The sequence below is a fragment of the Mastigoproctus giganteus genome, chromosome 6 (assembly GCF_048544385.1).
Source record: "Mastigoproctus giganteus isolate SK-2022 chromosome 6, ASM4854438v1, whole genome shotgun sequence".
Taxonomy (NCBI): Eukaryota; Metazoa; Arthropoda; class Arachnida; order Uropygi; family Thelyphonidae; genus Mastigoproctus; species Mastigoproctus giganteus.
This window is the reverse complement of record NC_143580.1, coordinates 105,049,399-105,074,999: the sequence shown is the minus strand read 5'-3', so window position 1 is coordinate 105,074,999 and position 25,601 is coordinate 105,049,399. Positions and strand designations below refer to the sequence as shown.

Sequence of the window (25,601 nt, the reverse complement as noted above, 5' to 3'; positions counted from 1 at the left end):
GCACAGCACAGAGAACAAAATGTCTGATTACACAGTTACTTCCCAGGCATTTTTCATTTTCCACTACACTGGGTTTGGTACCACAGAATTGTATTCTGGTATTACTGCTACCCATTATGCAGTACCTTGCATTTGTCAATGTTAAACTTCAATTATCACTTCTCAGCATATCTTTTTCATTTTTCTATATTTGTCAAAGTAGCATATACTGACTACTCTCATTAACCACAATCATAGTGGTTAATGAATAATGTTTAATTGAAAGACAATGGCATTTGATAACCATTAAGAATTTCTGTTCTATATAAAAGTATACATACTTTACTTTTATCTTTACATTGCAGGTAATGTGCTAATTTTTTAATATATGTATTATTATTGTTATTTATATATTTATTTATTTTTTGTTCTCAGAGCAGTGTCTTCTTCGTGGAGTGCTTTATGATCATGGTGAACAAGTTAGCCCAAAGCAGTGTGTGCAGTGTGAATGTAAAGTAAGTTGTAAATTGTACTATAAAAGTTCTTGTATAAATCATTTAACATAGTCCTAATGGTAACCTGTAGAACTATTCTCCACCACCAGGAATCATTGGATTTATTTACAAGGTTTGATGTGATTTAGGTCACGCATGCTTATTTTTAGTTACAGATAAGCTGATTGAGATTTTGGTGAATTCTAGTCACTTTTTCATATTTATTTGTATTCTAAATTTTATTTCATTGTGTAGTGTTTATTATACTGATCACATATTTGGATTCGGTTTTTAAATCAAATGGGTATTTCAGAAGTTACTCCTGGCTGTATAAACAGCTGTGGCTAGCAGTAATTTTGACACCAACTGTGTAGGTAAACATTTCTTTGTGGAGTTTTAGAGCATTCAGCTTAAAATAAATAGTACTATATATAATAGTTATTTTAGATATCGTTACGAATTGCAATTTGGTGCTACTAAAACAACTATGATGTTTATGTAGTACTATTTATAATAAGCTGAATAATTGTGTATATTATAATTTCCTGAAATTTTTAATAAGAAATTAATGAGAACTAGATCTGATAAGAATATTATGACATAGAATTCCATGACTAATCAGGAAACTGCTGAAGATGATCTTTCTGTGAGTGATACTTTGGTTTATTGTACTGACTGTGATATGTATTCAAAACTTTCTCCAGAAGTCCACGATAGTAATATATCGGCTCTTTCTATATGTCCCAGATGCAAGAAGAACAAGGAAAGAGTTAATTTTCAGCAATGATTCTTCATGTAATCTGCAGGTAAAATACTCACTGGGTGGTGGCGATCACAATGTACTAATGTGAAATTTAATTAAAGACATAATATTGTAAAGGGAAAGGCTTTTGCTTTTGTAAGGGTGACTACAGAGGTCTCAGACAGTTTTTAAATTGTGTGCAGTGGGATGAACTGATGATGGTAAGAACAGCAAATATTCTGATTCAGAGTGGCAGGGGATCCTGCAGTAAGGTAAATGCTAGGTGCATTTATCTTATCTTGAAGGAAATTTTCAAATTAAATTAAATCAAGTTTTTGAAATTTTCAAATTAAACAGTGATCAACTAATGAAGACATAATTAGTTGATTATCTGTTCTGATTTGCATTATAGCAAATCAGATGCGTTATAACAGCCACCATTCTTGTTCATAGGTAGCCCAAGGATTTTCTGAATCTAAAATTATTCTTTAGAATTTGTGGTTATTATATCTGCTTGTAGAGATGCTGTTGCTCTGCAGATTGAAACTGTGGGTCCTGTCTGAGGATGATTGACCATGTCTGATTTCTAAAGGCACTTTTTTTTTATCTCAGCAAAACAGCATTACATGATGCCAAAAAATGCAGTTGCAATATTAAAATGAGGACAACTGTTTTTTAAATTACTGCATATTTACATATGATGTAATTACATAATTATTAAAAAAAAAAAAGAGCAGTACTACCTATAGGCTTAAGTATCACACATTACCAAAAATTATGTCAAAATTTAGCAAAGTATCACAAAAATATAACAGTAAGCATCAAATTTTTGGTTACACAATATACAGGGTGTCTCAAAAATATTGGTACAAATGTTTAGGGCAGGTAGGCAACATCTAAAGGAATGTGAATCGCATAGGAACCCATAACCGGAAACATCACGGGGAAAGTAGTAGCAGAGGCACAAGAAGCAGAAATGACACAAGATAGTAATTAGTGGCAAACATTTATTTGACATAATATTAACAGTGGAGTAAGAGATGGATGCATTTCATGATATTACAACAGATACTCGAAGGTTCCACCATGAGACGTGATGCATGCGTGACACCGACGCAGCATGGATTGGCAGACAAGGTTGAACACACCTGGAGTTTCTTTGACAGTAGCAGCAGTGCAGACGAGTCTTGCCACGAGATCCATTTCCATCTCCACAGGCGATTCATACACGATAGATTTGAGGGGCCGGCCCCCCACAGAAAGAAATCAAGGCTCAATAAATCAGGTGAGCGTGGGGGCCAGGCAACGTGTCCACCACGGCCAATCTATTGACGACAAAAATGCCTGTTCAAATGGTCACGAACACACCTTCCATAATGGGCAGGCGCTCATGTTGAAACCAAATGTTGCGTCTCACATTTGCTGGAACATCATCAAGTAACCCTGGTAGAACTTGTTCAAGAAAGATCGATATTTAGCGGAGTTCATGTGGGATGGTATCAGGTATGGGCCGACTAAGCAGTCACCGACCATACCTGCCCACACATTTATTGCGAAGCTATGTTGTGCCACATGGGGGCACACACCGTGTGGGTTGTCTTGAGCCCACACATGAGCGTTGTGCTGATTGAATAAGCCTTCCCAAGTGAAATAAGCCTCATCTGTGAACAAAACATAGGCTGGACAATTCAAGTCTTGAACACTTTCTTGGAGAAACCACTGCGCAAAAGCCACATGTGCAGGATATCTTGGGGGAGCAGTAACTGAACCCTTTGGAGGTGAAAGGGGTGTAAGGAATTGTCGTGCCAGACACACTGTACACTGCAACGAGACACTCCTAAGGCAGAAGCAACGGCCAGTGTGCTGGTAGTAGGATTATTCTGGACGGCATTCAATACACTTTCTTCTATGGCGGGAGTTCACATCAAACGTGGTCTGCCCGCACTATTCCTGTTACCTCTCAATGACCCATAATTGCACAAATTTTGATGCACACACACAAACAAACGGTGGTATGGTACATGTCTGTCTGGGAAGTGTTCTCCATAAATTCGTTGAGCGGCTCGTCCATTGCCCTCTGCTAATCCATACACTAGGTGCATTTCGGCCAGCTTACAGTTTGTATATCGATGCACTCTTCGTGTGGCGACTACTGCACTGTCTACCGACTTACGGTGACGTTTCCAGTTATGGGTTCCTATGCGATTCATATTCCATTAGATGTTACCTACCACCCCTAAACGTTTGTACCAATATTTTTGAGACACAATGTATATATCATTCTTAATTCTTCTGCATGCAAAGTTTGGTATAATATATTTTTAGATATACTACAGACTTAATTCTTAGAAATTTCTTACTGATAACATATGACAATTCTTTAACATTCTATTCAAGTGTTAGGTTTTCGTCTTCCAGTATCTGTAAAGTTTATCCAATTAAATAGCAAGGATATTCAAGTATTTAACACAATCCATATAGTCAGTGCAAAACAAAGAAAAAAAAATCAAAAGAGGAGAGGAAAAAAGAAAGAAAAGGTGGTAGAGTATCCACCTGTCTGGGTTTAGTTCAGCATTTGAGTTTAAGCATGCCATGTTCAGTCTCCAAGCTTTGTTGTGATTGCTGAGCATTGTAGAATAGTAGGGAGGAAAAACATTCCATTTATGCTGTTATATGCTTTTTTTGGAATGTATATAACTTACAACCACATTGTTATATTAAAATATCCAGACTTGCTTCTGAAAATTATACATATATATGTATCTTAATATGCATAACATTTTAAAATTATAATCTAGATATTTTAATATAATAGCTTGGTTCATATACATTTAATGTATTATTTGCATCTTAATAACAGAATGTCATCTAGTTTCATCTATTTTAACAATAGTTAAAATTATTAAAGAAATTTAGTTGGTGACCAGGAAAGATTGTCTTCAATTCTTAGGTCACTAACAGTGTATTTTTAGTATTGAATTTTAAATGGATTTAATTATAAACTTTGTTGTTTTGAGTGTTTTTTAAAATCTCATTAAGTATATTGAATTTTATTTATTTTATTATAAGTACTATATAAACAGTGTGTGTGTGTGTGCACGCAAATAAATTTCAAATGCTTTCCACTTATTAATCTAAAAAACCCCACTTCTTTCATTCATATCTATGCATTTTATTTATGATGACTGGTACAAAAGTAATGCCTCCTAATTTATTTTCTTTCAAATGTGGCACCATAGATCATCTCATGTATCACTGAGTGGTCTCTAGTTTCACCATACTGAGTGGTGCTGTGATCGTCACAGTACCATTTTGAACTATCCATGTGCTACATGAGTGCAGCACACAGTAGTTCAAAATGGTGGATGCTACAGATATTCATATCAAGCAAAGAGTGGCGATTGAATTTCTTACCAAGGAAGAAGTGACGCCTATTGAAATCCATACATGCCTCAAAAATGTTTATGCTGATAATACTGTAGATGTGAATACAGTTAAGCATTGGGTAAGACACTTTAAGAGTTTGGAAAGTGACACTGTTGACAAGCCCCATTGTGGCCGGCCAGTAACATCAGTACAACAGACAACGAGAGCCATATTGACATGCTGATCAAAAGAGGACTGCCTCATCACAACACACAAATTGTGCGATGCAGTAGGTATAGGGAAGCCTGCTGTGATAACCAGTATAAAGGAACTAGGCTACAAGGGTTGTGGTAGGTGAGTCCTCAAAATGCTGACACATGAGCACAAGAAGCCCCAAAAGTCGTCATCTGTATGGAACTTCTCCAGTGCTATGAGAGTGATGGAGAGTTTTTCTTCATGCATAGTCCCAAGTGACGAAACCTGGGTCCACTGTTATGACTCTGAAATGAAGAGATAGTCGATGGAGTGACACCATCAAAATTCACCACACAAGTAGTTCAAAAGATAGCTTTCTGTTTGGTAAAGTCATGGCGGCAGGCAGTATTTTGGGACAAAGATGGGGGTCTTGTGGACTTCAGGTGTGACACCACAATTAACTCAGATCGATATGTGAAAACGTTGAAAGCCCGCATCCATAACGTTCCTCATCCCTCTCATAGTCCGGAGGCGCCTCCATAACCAGGTGGGCAGGAGCAGCAGTGAGTAACACATGCCTCTTGATTAAACCGGGGTTCGAGCCCATGACCACGAAATACAGAGGATGCGGAAAGGTCAGGGAATGACCACCGCATATCCCCAGAGCAATATGGCCTTAGTTGCTAATGCTCCTAAAAACCAAATAACAAACAAACTCATAGTCCAGATCTTGCACCTTCCAACTATCACCTCTTTGACCCACTGAGCAATGCACTCTGTGGAACCCATTTTGCTAACAATTACCAGCTCAAGCACAGTGTTTGCAAAGCCCTCCAGAGCAAGAGTCTTTTACAAGATTGGAATACAGTGTCTGAATCAGAGATGGCAGAAGTGCATAGAAAATGGAAACATTTGTGGGAAAATTTCTGTTTATTAATGATTGAGGATTAATTGATGTAAAAGGCATAGACGTAGGAAATCAATTTTCTGAGGTGGAAAAATAGGAGACATTACTTTCATACCACTCCTTGTAAATTGTTATATCATTGGAAAACAAGAATGTCAAACTTTGAAACCTAAATTTTGGTAATGTTTTTCCAAAAACATTACCAAAATGTTTTTGAGGCATATGTTTTTCCAAAAACGTTATTAAAAAAATAAACACGGTAGGTATGGTGTATAATATGTCCTGTTAGTTCATATTATTTCATGTTACTGATAAATTTGGAATTCCAGTCCAGACCCCGAAACAGATTCCATGCTCATTCTACCCATTCATTAACATGATATCAAATAGTGTGGAACTATAGAATATTCATAATATACTCACTCTCCTGGAAAGTGGCTTTTGTCTATGTACATAATGAACAAAAGTGGAATAGAGTTGCTGCAGAAGGCGAAATGTATTACCTGAAGGATGTGTATTGTCTAAGTTGGCTGCAGTTGTCTAGTGAGGTTTATGAGAATATTGCATTTTTTTTTTTAAATTCAGTTTTTCTTGCATCAGAATGAACAAAACAATATCTTATTTTTAATGACAATCTGCAGAAGAGTTAAAAACCAAACAAAGTTTAACACAATTTTGACACAACCAGAGGACATAACATTGCAGCATGTACAGTTCTGATGGTGAATGTAGCTCTGAAATTTTCAAAAAAATAAATAAAATTTAAGGAAATAAAAACAACTATGATGTAGCCATAGATTAAGCAGTAGCTTCAGTGCAATGTAAATTTACCCTGAGAATCAGGATCTGCCTGACTGTTGGGAGTAGGAAAAAAAAATTGCTTAAAAATCAAATGCCACTTAATGAAAAATAAAAACTGAGATGTAAAACCTGTGAAACAGTTGGTTTACTCAGATCCAAGAAAAAATTCCAAGTTATAACATTATCAGAAAGATGAATAAAAGTTTACGCTTTTATAAAACTTTCAGATAATGTTTTGTAACACATTTTGGAACAGGCAGATATTGTTGTGATATCAGAGATGTGGTGTCGCACAGATATAAGGAATGCAGAACTGGAATTTGGGGAGTACAATGTGTACAGAAAGGATAGACAGGACAGGATAGGAAGGGAGAGGGGGTTATGCTATTAGTTAAGAAACACATAAAATCCAAGAAAGTGAAGCCAGTTCACATCGCTGGACAGTACAGTGGTGAGTAAGTTTGGTGGTGTGACATAAGCATTGGGAGATCAAAATTGAGAGTAGGAGTGTGCTATAGGCCTAATGCTTTGATGAGTATAATAAGAAACTGTACGGGGAAATAGTGGGCCAGTAAATCAGAGTGTTGTAATGGGGGAATTTTAATTTCCCAGATATTGACTGAAATTTGTGGGTTGGTCACTAACACACTAACAAGGCTTTTGTGAATTTATTGGATGATTGTGTTTTACATGTTGGGAGGCAACTAGAGGGAGTAATACTCTTGATCTGATTTTCAGTAGTGATTCTTCACTACTGATAAAGGAACCACTGTGTGGCAGTGATCAGTGTGCTGAGGTGGGATTTACTCAAAGAGGTAACTACCATCAGGGGTAAAGGGAAGGGTTTTTGCTTTCGTAAAGGCGACTACAATGTCCTGAGAGAGCATTTAAATTCTGAACAGTGGGACCATCTGATGATGTTACCAATAGCAAATTCAAAATGGGAAGCATTCAAAGAATTTATCTTGGAAGCTACTAGGCTTTACATACCAACTAAGAAATATTGTTCAAGGTTTAGGCCTAAATGGATATCAGATTAACTAATGAGACATATGGCAGAGAAGAAAAATGCATGGGATACATATAAATTAATGAGTGACATGGAAGCCTATGATAGATATAAGGTGGTCTGTAACCAAGTCACAAAGGAGATTAGGCAGGAAAAGGCAGATTATGAGAAATCCTTGGCAAAGGATGCAAAGAGAAACAGAAAAGAGTTCTTTACCTATGTAAACTCTAGAAGGAAAGGGATGAATCAGATTGGTCCACTGGATATTGATGGTTCAACTGTTGATGATCCTGCTCAGGTGGCTAACAAACTAAACGAGTATTTTGCATCTACATTCACACATGAGGAGTTATTCAGGAAGGGAAATGCCAGAGGTGAAGTAAACTCTGGCAGTGAGCTAGATGATTTTGTAATAACTGAGAGGAAAGTGGAGGAGAAATTGTCGAGGATAAACATAAAAAAGGCAACTGGGGTGGATGGGATCTATCCAGTTATTAAAGGAGGCAGCAAAGGAAGTAAGCAAACCCTTAGCCATAATTATGAGAGCTTCTTTGGACTCAGCAGAGGTACCCATAGACTGGAGATGTGCAAATGTGACCCCAATTCAAAAAGCAGGATCAAAGGCGGACACAAGTAATTATAGACCTGTGAGTTTGACTTCTATTCCAGGAAAATTAATGGAGGCACTGGTTAAAGAAGCTCTGCAGGATCATCTAGACAAGACTTCAGTTATAGCTCGGACACAGCATGGTTTTGTTAAGGGAAAGTCTTGCCTGACCAATTTGATTGGATACTATGATGCAGTCACAAAAGAACTGGATGCAATAACCTTGATATTATATATTTGGATCTTAGAAAGGCTTTTGATACTGTTGCACATGGAAGACTGCTTTACAAATTGGAGCAGTGTGGCATTGGAGTCAAATTGCTGCTATGGATATAAAGGGATGGTTGAGGGGGAAAAGACAGAGTGGTAATCAATGGACACTGCTCATCGTGGACTAATGTTATTAGTGGGTTCAGTGTTGTCCATTGTTGTTTTCTGTATTTCTATATGATATTGATAATGGTATATTGAGCTTAATGTCCAAGTTTGCAGATGATGCAAAGGTTGGCAGGGTTGTTAAGGACACTACTGGCAGTATGCTGCTGCAACAGGATCTGGAAAGGTTGAGCAGATGGGCTGAGAGATGGCAAATGAAGTTTAACATTGACAAATGTAAAGTACTACATATGGGAAACAGTAACTCCAGAGTAACGTATCAACTCTGTGTTACGACACTGATAGTGGTAGAGAATGAAAAGACCTGGGGGTAATTGTGCAGGAAGATATGATGTTTTCTGACCAGTGCGGACGGGCTGCAAGAGTAGCTCATGGTCTCTTGTCAATGATATACAGGAATTTATCTAGCAGGGAGAAGGAGGTGATTATTACCTTGTATAAGGCAATGGTCAGACCACACCTTGAAAACTGTATACAGGTCTGGAGGCCTTATTTCAAGAAGGATGTAGTGCTGCTGGACTGAGTACAGAGAACGGCAACAAGATTAGTGAATGGAACATAAGGGTTGCTGTTATGAAGAAAGGCTTAAGTTTTGCAAATTACAGTGTCTGGAGACTAGGCACCGTCGAGGTGATATGGTAGAGGTGTATAAAGCCTTGAATGGTTTGAGCATGCCTGATGCTGATGAGATTCTTCTTCCTCCTGCTCAGAATAATCACCTGAGAGGGCATACATTCAAATTGAGGAAAGGCAGATGTAGGATAGATGTGCAGAAATTTGCCTTTAGCCAGCGAGTGGTTGGTTGGTGGAACAGACTTCCATCCCTTGTTGTGGAAGTTGATAGCCTAAATAAATTTAAGGCTCGGCTGGACAGGTGTTTCGAACAAACGGAGGGGTGAAATGGGTGTGGTTTTTTTTTTTTTTGCCGATGCTGCATAAGCTTGCTTTCTTGCATCATATGCCTATGCTAATTATCCCCTTTGTGAATTGTGGATACATTTGCACATCTCCAGTCCATGGGTCCTCCCCCTAAATCTAAGGATGCTCTCATAAGTATGTGTAAGGGTTTGCTAACTTACCTTGCTGCCTCCTTCAATATAACTGGATAGAATCCATCCACCTGAGGTGCCTTTTTTATGTTTAACTTCGACAATTTCTCCTCCACTTTGCTCTCCGTTATTACAAAATCAGTTAGCTCCCTGTTAGTTTAGTAAATGTCTGTCCTCCTCCTCCTCCTTACAGAATTCTTGTGTGAATATAGATGTAAAATACCCATTCAGTTTGTCAGCTTTCTGGGTAGGATCATCAACAGTTGAATCACCAACATCAAGTGGACCAATCTGATTCATCCCCTTCCTTCAAGAGTTTACATAAGTAAAGAACTCTCTTTGTTGTTTTTCTTTGCGTCCTTTGCCAAGGATTTCTTGTATTCAGCCTTCGCTTGCCTAACCTCCTTTATGACTTGATTACAGACTAGCTTATATCTGCCATAGGCTTCTGTGTCACCTGATAATTTATATGCATTCCACACATTTTTCTTCTCTGCCACTAGCTTCATTAGTTCATCTGACATCCATTTTGGTGTAAATCTTGAATAGTATTTCTTAGTCGGTATGAAAAGCCTAGTTCCAAGATTAATTCCTTGTAGGCTTCCCATTTAGAATTCGCTGTTTTAAACATCAGTTGTTCCCATTGTATAGAATAAAAAAATGTCTGAGACCACTGTAGTCACCTTTATGAAAACAAAAACCCTTTCCTTTACCCTTGATGGTAGTTACAACTTTAGGTAAATCCCACATCGTTACACTGTGATCACTGTCACCTAGTGGTTCCTTTATCTGGCAATTCTTAATGCATGAATAATCACTGCTGATAATCAGGTCCGGAGTATTGCTCCCTCTGGTTGCCCCTCAAACACATTGCTGTAGAAAACAATCCTCCAATAAATTCACAAAAGTCTTGCTAGCATGCGAGTGACCAACTCAAGTTCCAGTCAATATCTGGAAAGTTAAAATCCCCCATTAGAAGACATTCTGATTTACTGGCCTGCTCTTTTTAAACACATTGTTAAGTTTTTCAGTACTTCTATGTTTTTTTTTTTTTTTTTTTTTGTGGATGACTTCTTGAGTGAAAATTTGATCATTTTAGCATGTGATGGCTTGATCATTTTAGCATGTGCAAATCATAGACTTGATTTGCACATTGTTTTCACATTTGCACATTACTTTCTTTGGACAGTAATATGTTTAAATAAGATTTCAAGTCTGCAATTAACAATTAAAAATCATACTTATCCACCAATTTTCAAAAATAAGAGAATTAAATTTGTGTGCTTGTGAACAGCCTTGAAATTTCAATTCTGAAGGTATGAGGAGTTTTTGTAGTGAAATGTTATTGGCCAGAACATTTCAAGAACTATTGGAATTAAGTGTTCGACTTCAAAATCAAGGAGTCACCAATTCCATTTCATATCAAAAAATTCAAGCTCGGATTAAGTTTTTGAAAACAGCAAAGCCAACCCTGGAATCTACTATAGAGAATCATTCATGAATATGAATATTTAAAATTTAAAGGCATTGCTATTCACAGCACAACCATCAGAAATTAATTCATTCCATCAATCTAGTAGGTTTTTTGTGATAGTTTTGAAGGAATACACTAAAAATACTTTCTGAGCACGAGACTGAATTTGAACCCCAAGTTTTTTGGCTGCACAATGCTTATGGAAATTTGACTTTTGGTGAAATTGAACTGCACAGTTTATGCTGAGTTTCTGAGTAGCAGAAAGGCAAATCATTCATGGCTTTCATCAGTGCTTAATTGACAAATAAATCTCTGTCTCTTGCTCTGTTAAACCAACATTTTTAAGTGCATTCCATTCTCAACTAATAATTATGAGCAGTGGTTCACTGAAACGAAATTGTGAAGTCTGTAATTACTCATGCCACCCATTGATTTCTCCTTTTTAATTTGGAATACATTCACACATCTCCAGTCCATAGGGACATCTCCAGAATCCAAGGACGAGCTCATAATTATGACTAAAAGTTTGTTTACCTCTCTAACTGCCTCTTTTGGAAAGTGGTAAGCAAATCTATTTTGCTACCAACCTTATTATAATTAGATAGATCATGTGCCTTCACATTTATATTTTTACAATAACTTCAACAGTTTCTCTTCCACTTTCCTCTTAGTTATCACAAAATCATATAGCTTCCCTGTTATAATTTGGCAAACTTCTGGATTCCCATTCCAAAAAAAAAATTCCTCATGTGTAAATGTAGATGTAAAATACCTGCTCAGTTGTTAGCAACCTGAGTGGGATCATCAACATTTAAACCATTCTTATCTAGTGGACCAGTGTAATTCTCCTCCCTTTTTTCTAGTATTTATGTAGGTAAAGAAGTCCTTGCTGATTTTCTTTGTATTCTTTTGCTGGTGGCTTCTCATAATCTGCCTTAGCTTGTCTAACCACCTTTGTGACTTGATTGCAGATATAGTTTGTCTGCTATAGGCTTTTGTATAACCTGATAATTTCTATGCATCCCATGCATTTTTCTTCTCTGCCACAAGGCTCACCAGTTCATCTGACATCCATTTAGGTCTAAGCCTTGAACATTATTTTTTGGTATAAAAACCTAATAGCTTCTACGATTACTTTCCAAATGCTTCCCATTTAGTAGGTTCCTTCACTGAATTACTTCCTATTTAGAATTTGTAATTCGGTAACAAATTGTATATGGATTCAAACAAGTTAGTAACTTCCTCTCTTTCATTCTATCTCTTCCTTTTTGATGAACTGTGGAACTATGCAATTCCAGGTATACCCATTTTCTTTTCTTGATGATGCTTAGCAACTTGCTTGCTTGTTTGTTCTTACCAGGACTTGTTGTGCATTTTTATGTTAATTTTAATTAAGTACAAGAGGTTTCAGATCTGGGAGTATGGTTTTCTGCCAAGGGAAACTTCAACATACATATACATAAGACTACAGCAAAGGCCTCCAAATCTATTGGGCTGCTTAAAAGAATCTGCTTTGACTTTTCCAACATACAACTCATAAAAACAGTATGCATAATGATCCCTAAACTAAACTAAACTAAACCCTACACTAGAATATGCCTCACAGATCTGGAATCCTTACAGCAAAATTCTAATAAAAAAACTGGAACATATTCAGAAATCCATAGTCAGATTCCTAGTGTACAAGTCTAGGTTGGAAATTGACACAAAATCTTATGACTGGTGCACTCACTTTGGGATGGTACCACTTTCTCAAAGAAGAGCTGTGGCAGACTGCAAATTCCTGATTCATCTAGTGGCTGGAAAGCTGGATACCCCTGAGCTGCTCTATCTCATCAACTTTAGCTGCCCTCCAAGAGCCCTGAGAAGACACAATATGCTGGCACTAGAGCTGTTCAGAACTAATTATCTTAAATTCAACTATTTCAATAGAACTGCAAGATTGCTAAACGAATCCAACATTGATATTTTAGCTGAAGATATCAATACCAACAAAAAACAATTGCATAACAATCAAGTAATTAGAAAATGAGAATAAATGATTACTTAAATAATAATAATAATAAATGAAATAATAAACATGTAATTTTATTTATGGATATTTCAATTAACAAATTAATTTAAAAAAAATAAAATAATAAGAAATAATACAAAAAAATGGAGAACTATAATAATAAAATTCACACAAAGTAAATATAAATTATGAGCAAACAAGAAGATATAACAACGAAGGAGTTAGAAATACAAATATCTCTGTCATCCCAGCTTTACCTAAATGCAAATTGCTTGTAAAATATGATATTCCATTGTATATATTGACCTTGTATATTCACATTTGACTTTGAATATTCACATTTGACTTTGAATATTCACATTGTATATTAACTGTAAATAGACCTGTACTATTACTGTTATATTCCTCCTCTGTAAGGCTTAGGATGTTCTGGAGTAATAAAAAAAAAAAAAAAAAAAATATATATATATATATATATATATATATATATAGAAATGTTAAAAAGTAATTAAAATATAACCTTTCAGATTAGTAGTAGTAATACAGGCATGTGATGCAAGTGCATGAGCTTATGTAGCATCAGCCAAAAAAAAAAAAAAAAAAACTTTCACACATCCATACCCTCTAAAAGTTTGTGCAGTTCTTCTTTGAATTTAAACTATCCAGGGTCCTGAGCTGGATATCATCACTCTTCTCCTTCTTGGTGATTCCCTTCTACTTTTGACTCTCTCTTGTGGTAACTCAGGAAATTTTTTTTTTTTTGGCTGGTGCAGCATAAGCCCCAGGCTTCCTTGCACCATATAGCTAATAATAATAATGACAGATGGAAGTTTATTCCAGCAATTAACCACCCGCTGCCTAAAGGCAAATTTCTGCACATCTATTCTACAACTGTCTTTCCTCAATTTGAATTTATGCTCCCTCAGATTTGTAATTTGAGCAAGCGGAAGAATTCCATCAGAATTCGGCATGCTCAACCAATTCAAGGCCTTATACACCTCAATCCGATCACCTTGCAGGTGCCTAGTCTCCAGCTGCTGCAATTTGCAGAACTTAAGCCTCTCTTGGTACGGGGATCCCTTTGTCCCCTCGCCAGTCTTGTTGCCCATCTCTGTACATGCTCAAGCAACTCTACATCCTTCCTAAAATGAGGGCTCCAGACCTGTATGCAGTACTCAAGGCATGGCCTGACCATTGCCTTGAGGGATAATCACAAAGGGATAATCACCTCCTTTTCCCTGCTAGCAAAATTCCTGTATATCATTGACAGTACTGCGTGACCTGCTCTGGCAGCCTGTCTGCATTGCTTAGAACCTTCATATCTGCCTGCATAATCACTCCCAGGTCTTTCATTTTCTACCACCTTAAGTGTAGTGCCACACAGTTGGTATGTTCCTTTGGGGTTACATCTACCCATATGCAGTATTTTGCATTTGTCAATGTTAAATTTCAGTTACCACTTCTCAGCCTATCTGCCCAAATTTTCTAGCTCCTGTTTGCAGTAGCACACTGCCATTACTGTCATTAAAAATCCTGCCAACTTTTGTATCATCTGCAATCTTTGACACTAAGCCTGATATACCCTCATCAATATCCTTGATAAATATACAAAACAACAGTGTGCTCAACACCGAACCCTGTGGGACTCCACTAATAACATTAGTCTGTGAAGAGCAGCATCCATTGATTACCACTCTGTCTTCTCCCACTCAACCACCCTTTTATCCATTGTAGCAACTTACCCTTAATATCATACTGCTCAAATTATCCTTAACAAACCCATGCTGTGTCTGAATTATTACTTCAGTTTTGTCTAGATGATCCTGCAATGCATCTTTAACCAGTGACTCCATTATTTTACCCGGAACAGAAGTTAAATTAACTGGTCTGTAATTACTTTTGTCACCCTTAGATCCCTTTTTGTGAATTGTGGAAAGATTTGTACATCTTCAGTCTGTGGGCGCTTCTCCCGAGTCCAAGGATGCTCTCATAATTATGGTTTGCTTATTTGCTTTGCCGGACCTCCGTAGCCAGGTGGGAAGGAGCAGCAGTGTGTAGCACATGCTTCTTGATTAGACCGGGATTCAAGCCTCTCACCACCAAATACGGAGGATGCGGAAAGGTCAGGGAATGACCACCACATATTCCCGGAGCAATATGGCCTTAGTTGCTAATGCTCCTAAAAACCAAATAACAAACAAACAACAACAACTTGCTTTGCCACCACCTTTAATATAACTAGATAGATCCTATCCACCCCAGGTGTCTTTCTTATGTTTAACTTCAACAATTTCATCTCCACTTTGCTCTCAATTATTGCAAAATCATTTAACTCCCCATTAGTTTGATAAACATCTGCTAATGCCCTTTCCTCCTTGAATAACTCCTCATGAGAGTTAACGTAGATACAAAATACTTATTCAGACTATCAACTATCTGATCAGGATCATCAACAGTTGAACCATCGATATCAAGTGGAGCAATCTGATTCATCCCCTTCCTTTAAAGTTTACATAAGTAAAGAGGTCCTTGCTGTTTTTCTTAGCATTCTTTGCCAAAGATTTCTCATAATCTGCCTGATTAAACTACATAAATACTATAGATCTGATGAAAGTACACTTACTCTTGGTCATTGCAGTGTTCAATGTAATTTTTTCCATCTGGTACTGTTGCAACTGTACCATGTTCTCTGAATCATATTTATAGTATTTAAATAAAATATTTAAACAATAACCAAATGTATATCTCTAATAACTAAATGTATTATTGCTGTTTTTAAATTTGTTATGGGTGTATTCAAATTTCTTTTGCAGGATGGAAGTATGCAGTGCCGTCGCATTGATTCAAAGACAATGTGCCCTCCTTTGACATGTTCTGAACGTGAACAGTTCAGTGTTCCTGGTGAATGTTGCAGATTTTGTCCAGGTGAGAATACTTTCATTACCTACAATCAGTACTTCATAAATATACAAATAACAGAATGAATATCTTTTTTGTCATTCCTCATAGATTCACTTGAACTTTTAATTATGTCTAGAAGATTTTCCTGATGTCAACTAGTATAAGAAAGGATACCCAGGTGGGGATGGGTTGTTGTGGTTTCAGAACAACCATGTAGTGAGGAAAGTTATTTATGCAAAAAAATTTAACAAAAGTTAAACAGATAAAATTATTTAAATAGACTAATACAAATTCTAAATTCATGCATATTAGATTTGCATATCATTATTTATATATATATATTTTTTTTTGTCTGGCACATTATAGCCTTAGATACTAATGCACCATAAAATCCTAAAGCAAGCAAGCAACCAACCTACTTTTTTTGTGTTTTTATTATATAGTTTGTTTATTTTATGTATAATCTCTGTATGTGTGTGCATGTGTGCATGCATTTATATGAGAGAAATGAAAATACGACTGCCACAATATGTGTCAGATCGACTCAGTACTAAATGATACAAAATACTGAACTGCAGTTTATCATTGTGACACTTATTCAGGTTAAATTGTTCACTATTTACTTGTGGTTCACTTTTAAGGTTCCGTTTTTTTTTTTTTTTTTTTTTTCAGTATAGATATGGTGATTTAGTGATGTCTGGTTGAGAAGGTTCATTATGCAATTCTGTTTTCAACCTAGAGAAAGAGGAAATGACTTTGATCATACTTATCAGTGAATGATTAACAATATGTACTGTATATAATGTGACTGCATACTACTGCATGTGTGCATGCTTGAATCATTTGTGTATTGATGTACCAGTATAAATATTTAAATTCAAATAGTTAAATTTGTTTATAGTATAAGTGTTATCTTAATAAATAATAGTTTAAAGCAGTGGTTCCCAACCGATGTGTCCCGATACTTTAATGTGTCATGAGATTGGGTAAAAAGTCCTTAAATTTGATGGCATTTACTTTTTAGGCGTGAATATAGCCTTTTTTAAATCAAAGTGTGACTTGAGTGACAAAAGGTTGGGAACCACTGGTATAGAGAACCCACCAAAATTTCAACTGTTCAATATATAAAATGTTAAGAAATAACATTAAACTACATGCGAAATTACACAAATTTTTAGTTTATTAAGTACTAACTTCGGAGAATGATCCCTACACCTAGCACTTTCAGGTTCGATAGTCTATCTCCGTTATTGTTCCTCTTTTTCTCTCTGAATCTTCCAATAACTTTGCTATTTTTCTCAGTTCCTACTCTTGCATTGAAATTCCCCATTAAAAACATCTCTTTATTCTAAGGGATTTTTTCTATTAGTTCTCTCAGATCCTCCCAAAATTCATCCTTTGAGGTATCAGCAGTGTCATTAGTTGGGGCATATATTCCCAAAATAGATATTTCTCTCCCACACGTCAGATCCAATGAGATCATTCTTTCATTAATAAATTTCCAATTTTTGATATTGTCTCAATTTCTTTTTAACAGCAATAGAAACTCCTGCTCTTACTCTTTTACTCTTATCGACTCCACTTCAAAAATTGTAATATTTTCCCATTATTTCCTCTCTACATCCCTTTTTCTTTGTCTCCTGAACACAATGTCTAAATTGAATTTTTGCAGTTCATCTGGGAGAAAGTTTCTTTTTAGTTGAAAGACCTTGAATATTCCAGCATCCCAAAATCATTGTCCTTTTCCATTTGCTGAATCGTTTCCAAAAGTGCAGTCCATTTTCATTTCCACTTGTAGGTCATTTAGCAGTTGTGTATTTTTTATGCTGAATGAGAAGCTATCCTGTTGCAGCAACCCCCAACCTGGAGGACCAGGGTGTCTCTCTTAGTCTGGCCCCTACCCTTTGACCTATCCAACTTGGGCGGCCCTACCAGTAGCTAAGCTACCGCCAACTTAGCTCTCTGGGTCATCAAGGCACACAAGCCCCCCCCCCCCACCTTGACAAGGTGGAGTATACCATCAGAGGTGGGCACTCTTGATTACTCTGACTTCTAATCTTTCTAGGCATAAGCACATCACAGACATTACTTCCTCTGCATCTAAAAAAACTGGGGTTTCTCTTTTGCTCTTGGCATCACTTTTCTTCCAAACAGCTGCTCACTCTGTACAAATTGCAAATCTGCTCTACCATAAGATATTCTTACATCTGGGGCAGTCTCCCTAAAACCTCTCAGAGCTTCTAAATTGCATTCAAAAGAGGGCAGTTAGATTAATTAGTGACGCATCTAGAAGTCTCAGAGAGGTTTTAAGGAGACTCGGTCTCACAGATGTTGTTTCTGCTGCATGCCTTTTCTATAGATTCCATGGGAACTGTTCTGAATTGGCTTCTATAATTCCCACTCCCTCTTCCAAACCAGTCCAAACGTGCTGCAACCAGCCATCATCCTTTTACAATGTTCTCATGTTAATCTTCTCAGATGTTAAAGTCAAATGTTAATCTTCTCAAGAATATTAAGCACTATAGGTTCCAATACTGCTTGTGCTTGGGGTTTTCATAAAATAAAAATTATCTTTTATCACTATTAGACAACTAACTGAGACTCATTCAGATTATCCAACAATGATCATTTATCCAACAATGATCATTCAAGAGTTATTTTTAAAATATCTGAACATGCACTGTCAAATTTAAAATTTAATGATTTCGAAATAAATTTTATACTTTGTTTTTCATACATTATTCTATGTACTTTATACAATGTACCATATATTTTAATCTTTATACATGGTACTGTATATAGATGTATCTTAATGTGGTGACTTGTTGCTATTGGCTGCTGAAATCTCAACTCATATTTTCTCTATATGAAGTTTTTGGTGCATTATAACCTCTGTTGCTAATGGACCAATAAAACTCAAATCAAACTCAAACTATTCTCCATCTGCTTAAATTAAAAAATAATAAACTTTCATAAGAACTAATGAAATTTCACTTGAGTGAATTTACTTGAAGGAATTATCTACTTAAATGCTGCATATTTTAGCATTAGCATTAGTAGAGGCATATGATGCAAGAAAGCAAGCTTATGCAGCATCAGCCAAAAAAAAAAAAAAAAAACACTCCCATTTCACTCCTCTGTTCGTTCGAAATACCAGTCCAGCTGAGCCTTAAATTTATTTAGGCTATCAACTTCCACAACAAGGGATGGAAGTCTGTTCCACCAACCAACCACCTGCTGGCTAAAGACAAATTTCCGCACATCTATCCTACATCTGTCTTTCCTCAATTTGAATTTATGCCCTCTCAGGTGATTATTCTGAGCAAGAAGAAGAATCCCATCGGCATTGAGCATGCTCAAACCATTCAAGGCTTTATACACCTCTATCAGATCACCTCACTGGTGCCTAGTTGCCAGTCACTGTAATTTGCAAAACTTAAGCCTTTCTTTGTAAGAGCAACGCTTTGTTCCACTCACTAATCTTGTTGCCCTTCTCTGTACTTGTTTCAGCAGCTCTACATCTTTCTTGAAATGAGGCCTCCAGACCTGTATACAGTACTCAAGGTATGGCCTGATCATTGCATTATACAGGGGATAATCACCTCCTTATCACTGCTAGAAAAATTCCTGTATATCACTGACAAGACACCATGAGCTACTCTTGCAGCCCGTCTGCACTGCACAAAGAACTGCATATCTGCCTGCACAATTACCCCCAGGTCCTTTTCATTCTCTACCACTGTCAGTGTAGTACCACAGAGTTGATACGTTGCTCTGGGGTTGCTGTTTCCCATATGTAGTACTTTACATTTGTCAATGTTAAACTTCATTTGCCACCTCTCAGCCCATCTGCTCAACCTTTCCAGATCCTGTTGCAGAAGCATAGTGTCAGTAGTGTCCTTGACAACCCTGCCAACCTTCGTATCGTCTGCAAACCTGGACATTAAGCTTGATATACCATCATCAATATCATTTATAAATACAGAAAACAACAATGGACCAAACACTGAACCCTGAGGGACTCCACTAATAACATTAGTCCACAATGAGCAGTGTCCATTGATCACCACTCTGTCTTCTCCCCCTCAACCATCCGTTTATCCATAGCAGCAATTTGCCTCCAATGCCACACTGCTCCAATTTGTGCAGCAGCCTTCTATGTGCAACAGTATCAAAAGCCTTTCTAAGATCCAAATATATAATATCAAAAGTTATTCCCTGCATCCAGTTCTTTTGTGACTGCATCATAATATTCAATAAAATTGGTCAGGCAAGACTTTCCCTCAACAAAACCATGCTGTGTCCGAGCTATAACTGAAGTCTTGTCTAGATGATCCTGCAGTGCTTCTTTAACCAGTGCCTCCATTAATTTTCCTGGAACAGAAGTTAAACTCACAGGTCTATAATTATTTGTGTCAGCCTTTTATCCTGTTTTTTGAATTGGGGTCACATTTGCACATCTCCAGTCTATGGGTACCTCTGCTGAGTCCAAAGAAGCTCTCATAATTATGGCTAAGGGTTCACTTACTTCCTTTGCTGCCTCCTTTAATATAACTGGATAGATCCCATCCACCACCGGTGCCTTTTTTATGTTTATCTTCAACAATTTCTCCTCCACATTCCTCTCAGTTATTACAAAATCATCTAGCTCACTGCCAGAGTTTACTTCACCTTTGGCATTCCCCTTCCTGGATAACTCCTCATGTGTGAATGTAGATGCAAAATACTTGTTCAGATTGTTAGCCACCTGACCAGGATCCTCAACTGTTGAACCATCAGCATCTAGTGTACCAATCTGATTCATCCCTTTCCTTCTAGAGTTTACATAGGTAAAGAACTCCTTTCTGTTTTTCTTTGCATCCTTTGCCAAGGATTTCTCATAATCTGCCTTTGCCTTCCTAATCTCCTTTGTGACTTGGTTACAGACCAGCTTATATCTATCATAGGCTTCCATGTCACCCGTTAATTTATATTTATCCCGTGCATTTTTCTTCTCTGCCATATGTCTCATTAGTTCATCTGATATCCATTTAGGCCTAAATCTTGAACAATATTTCTTAGTTGGTATGTAAAGCCTAGTAGCTTCCAAAATAAGTTCTTTGAATGCTTCCCGTTTTGAATGTGCTGTTGGTAACATCATCAGTTGATCCCACTGTACAGAATTTAAATACTGTCTCAGACCATTGTAGTCGCCTTTACGAAAGCAAAAACCCTTCCCTTAACCCATTATGGTAGTTACCTCTTTGAGTCAATCCCACTTCAGCACACTGTGATCACTGCCAAATGGTGGTTTCTTTATCTGCAGATTCTTAATGCATGAAGAATCACTACTGATAATCAGACCAAGAGTATTACTCTCTCTAGTTGTCTCCTGAAAATGCTGATGTAGAAAACAATCGTTCAATAAATCCAAAAAAGCCTTGCTAGTGTATGAGTGACCATCCTACAAATTCCAGTCAATATCTGGGAAATTAAAATCCCTCATTATAAGACTCTCTGATTTACTGGCTCACTCTATTTCCCTGCACAGTTTCTTATTATACTCATCAGAGTCATTAGGCCTATAGCACACTCCTACTCTCAATTTTGATCTCCCTATGCTTATGTCACACCAAACTGACTCGACACTGCACTGTCCAGCAATGTCAACTGGCTTCACTTCCCTGGATTTTATGTGTTTCTTAACTAATAGCATAACCCCTTCTCTCTTCCTATCCTTGTTGTACACATTGTACTCCCCAAATTCCAGTTCTGCATTTCTTATATCTGTGTGACACCACATCTGTGATAAAATCCAACAATATCTGCCTTTGATTTTTTGAGCAATACCTCAAATTTATTTACCAAACTGCTAGCATTGGTGTACATGCAAGTATACATGCACCTGTTCCTATTCTTAGCTACCCTAAGACAACCCATGTGTTTACTTGTACCGTAATGTCTCCCAGCAGTCTCTGAAATATCCTGCATCTTGTTTTCCAGGCTGCTGCTCATTCCAGTAGAAGCAGTGCAAGAATCACTTTCACCTCTGCCTGTTAATCCTTGTATTCCCCCAAGCTAGCAGTTTTCCGACTCACCTAACACTGCCTCGATAGCATCAGCAAATATTCTTGCACCTTTTCTATTTAAGTGTATCCCATCCCTGTAGAAGCAGTCTCTCCTGTTAACAAGTACAGACCAGGCTGAAAAAAGTTCTGCCCCTTGAGCCTTGCACAATCTTTCCAGGGCTGAATTGATCGACAAGCCTCTCATCATATACTCCCTCCTATCATGTGTTTGGGCAGAATTGCAGACACTTTCAAATTCAACCCTAATTCACGGCTTTTTTTCAACAGTGACCTGCACTTGTTAAGTGATTCCAGCAGTCTCCTATTCTTAATATCATTAGTGCCAACATGTACAACTATATCACATTTTGTGCCTTTTGTTACATGTAAATCTTGTTACATGTAACAAGATTTACATGTAACAAGTTATGGAAAATGTAACACACTAATTTTTTTCGAATCGCTCAGTGTGTACCATGAGAGAAATCTAACTTTGAATTTTTTTGAATATGGCCCGTGTACAGGAAAAGGTTGGACACCACTGCAGTAGAAGGTTGACCAAAGCCCATTGTCAGCATCGGGAATACCCCTTGATCTGCTCACTGTTGACCAGTGCAACTTGTCCGTATGTAGGACAGGTGGTCAGATAGGTTTTAAGAGTACAACTAAGTTGTAGAATGGTAATTCTGTTAGCTCTCTTAATTCGTGCAGCAGCACTAATTGCCTAAATTGCCTGAAGGCCAAAAATGTGAACAGTGCATACTGAGTTAAGTCTGTCCTAAATCTGTTCATTATATGAAAATTTTCTTCGTTCAACGGAAACTACTGTATTTTAAATGTAACTTCTAAGGAGAATTCAAAAAAATTTGCTATAAAAGGAGTTCGTTAAACAGAGGTCCAGTTGAGTGATTTAGAATTCTAAAAATGGTTATAGTCTTATATAGAAAATATCTTAACAATAAACAGCAATAAATGCAAATTTAGTTAAATAACTTTAAGCTTATTTGAATAGCAGGTAAATGTGAAAAAAATTTACGGAATATTACAAATTTCAAAGTGTACTGCATCCAAATGTCACACATCACTGTTAATAAAGGTTCTGGTACACTGTACCATTGCGTACTGTCCCAAAAAAAGCACTGGTCCTAACTATTTAGTAGGTGCCACCAGAGACGTTTCCACATCAAAAAAGGCACGTGGGGTGGATGGGAACTATCCAATCATATTAAGGGAAGCAGCATAGGTGGTAAGCAAACTCTTAGCCATTATTATGGGAGCATCTCTGAATTCAGAGGAGGTCCCTACAGCCTGAATATGTGTGAATGCATCTCCATTTCACAAATGGAGACCAAAGGGTGACATGAGTGATTACAGACCTGATTGTTTAACTTCTGTTCCAAGAAAAATAATGGAGTCATTGGTTAAAGAAGTAATGCAGGACCATCTAGACAGGAGGGCAGTTATACTTCAGTCAGAGCATGGGTTTATTAAAGGGAAATTTGTCTGACCAATTTGATTGAATTCTATGATGCAGTGACAAAGGAACTGGATGCAGAAAATTAATTTTGATATCATATATTTGGATTTCAGGAAAACTTTTGATAAGACTGCTGTACAAATAGGAGCAGTGTGGCATTAAGGGAAAGTTACTGTTACAAATAAAGGGATGGTTGAGTGGTTATCAATGGACATTGCTATTCTTGGACTAATGTTATTAGGGGAGTTTTTTTTTCTGCAGGATTTGCTGCTGGGCTCATTGTTCTATGACACCCCCTGCCATGCAACCACATAAGGTAAGCATCCAAAACAATATTCATTTTGCACACTGAGGACACAAATTAGAGGAATTATGCTGGCTGTTTATAACTTCATTTACTGCACAATTACTATAATCCAAGCTGATTTTTGCTGACATCTGTTCTCTGCTTTAATGTCAACTATTTACAGTGTTTGAATTCAGCAGTCGGTTACCAACTTGAGGAAAAGTGCTGCTTGCTTCCAGACCTTGATGGGGTATATTACTTAATGCTCCAACATTTAGATCAAAAATCATTATCCTCATTGATGACCTTTTTCAATCGAATCTTTTACTGAACACACACATTTTCAAACTCCCGTTATCATTCTTATATACTGGCAGTACCAAAACCTAGTTTTGGACTGTCAGCCATATTTACTATGATATTTTCCTGAAATGTGGTCATTATCATACTGATAGGATCCCTTTTCTTTTGATCCCTTTCTAAATTGCAAGAACCAGTAAACCTAAGCAATATTACTGGGGATGATGCCAATTTAATTGACCTTTTCACATATCTACAAACAATCATTTTATGACTACTAAGCTTTTTTTGATGTGAAACATTTTTGGTGGCACCTACTAAATATTTCGGACTGAAGTAAAACCGATTGGTAACTAAAATGCAAAACAGAAATGACACAGATGATATCACTTCCTAAATGATGATAATGATGCAAGCTCAAAACTAATGTTGATTCGGTAGAGTAAATAGTGGGTGCGAGCATAAAATTTACATTGTTTATAACTTCGGTTCTAGCTGTTCGATTTTAAAAATTTAAATGGTTTTGATTTTTGTCAAAGATGTTTTCACATAAAATAAAACATCTTTCATGTGTACAGGGTAGAAACACAGTTTTTTTTTTTTTTTTTAAATACCATGCCACTTACCACTTCAAAAGCTACAGTCTCAGTCTCAGATTGGTCATAGTACTCCTTGAATTATTAAACCTCTATTCTAGCAACAGCTGGAACAATATTATTCTGGTCTGCTAATGAAAATTAATTGTAGAATGTAATATAACTTGGATGTTTCAGCATTAATATGTAAGTGTTTTTTTTTTTTTTTTCCCCTTCCCTTGATTTATTGTATTTACTTTCTGATTATTTATTTAATCTATAATCAGTAATGGCAAACTACATGTGGACAACAGTGAAAAGGAAAGTAATGTTCCTAATTTTGCTTACGTTAGAGGCATTCACATGAATGCTCTCCAAAATATGACAGAACATTAAAAAAAAAAAAAAAAAAAGGTCAAGTAATACTCTATTATAAAAGAGGATATTATATCAGACAAATTAGATGAAATAGTAATTAAAGTCAGCCCACTGAATCAGGCATTATGAATCCATGTCACATAAATCACAACTTATTCTTTGTTACTTTACTTGGGAAGTTAATATAATAGTACATTTCCTTCTGCTTAGTTGTATTAGTATGACAGAATTGGCCACAGTTGCGCTATTAAGATGTGTATTAAGAATTTGCAGATAAAGGAACCACTAGGTGGCAGTGATCACAGTGTACTGATGTGGGATTTACTTAAAGATATAATTACCATCAGGGGTAAAGGAAAGGGTTTTTGCTTTTTTAAAGGCAAGTACAGTTGTCTCAGACAGTTTTTAAATTCTGTACAGGGGGATCAACTGACGATGTTACCAACAGTAAATTCTAAGTGGGAAGCATTCAAGGAATTAATCGTGGATGCTACTAAAAGTTTCATACCTATTAAGAAATATTGTTCAAGGTTCAGGCCTAATTGGTTATCAAATGAACTAATGAGACTTGTGCCAGAGAAGAAAAATGCATGGTATGCATATA

At 36.7% G+C, this 25,601-nt stretch overlaps 1 protein-coding gene across 1 annotated transcript in view; it reads left to right on the top strand.

Moving 5' to 3' along the window:
• The window catches only part of LOC150084486 (protein kinase C-binding protein NELL1-like), a 512,402-nt gene that overhangs the window by 307,648 nt on the left and 179,153 nt on the right, over window positions 1-25,601 (top strand). Inside the window, exons 10-11 of the mRNA XM_090375239.1 lie at window positions 415-494; window positions 15,847-15,958. Coding sequence (XP_090231365.1) covers window positions 415-494; window positions 15,847-15,958 — 192 coding nt within the window. The remainder of the gene's footprint in view (window positions 1-414; window positions 495-15,846; window positions 15,959-25,601) is intronic.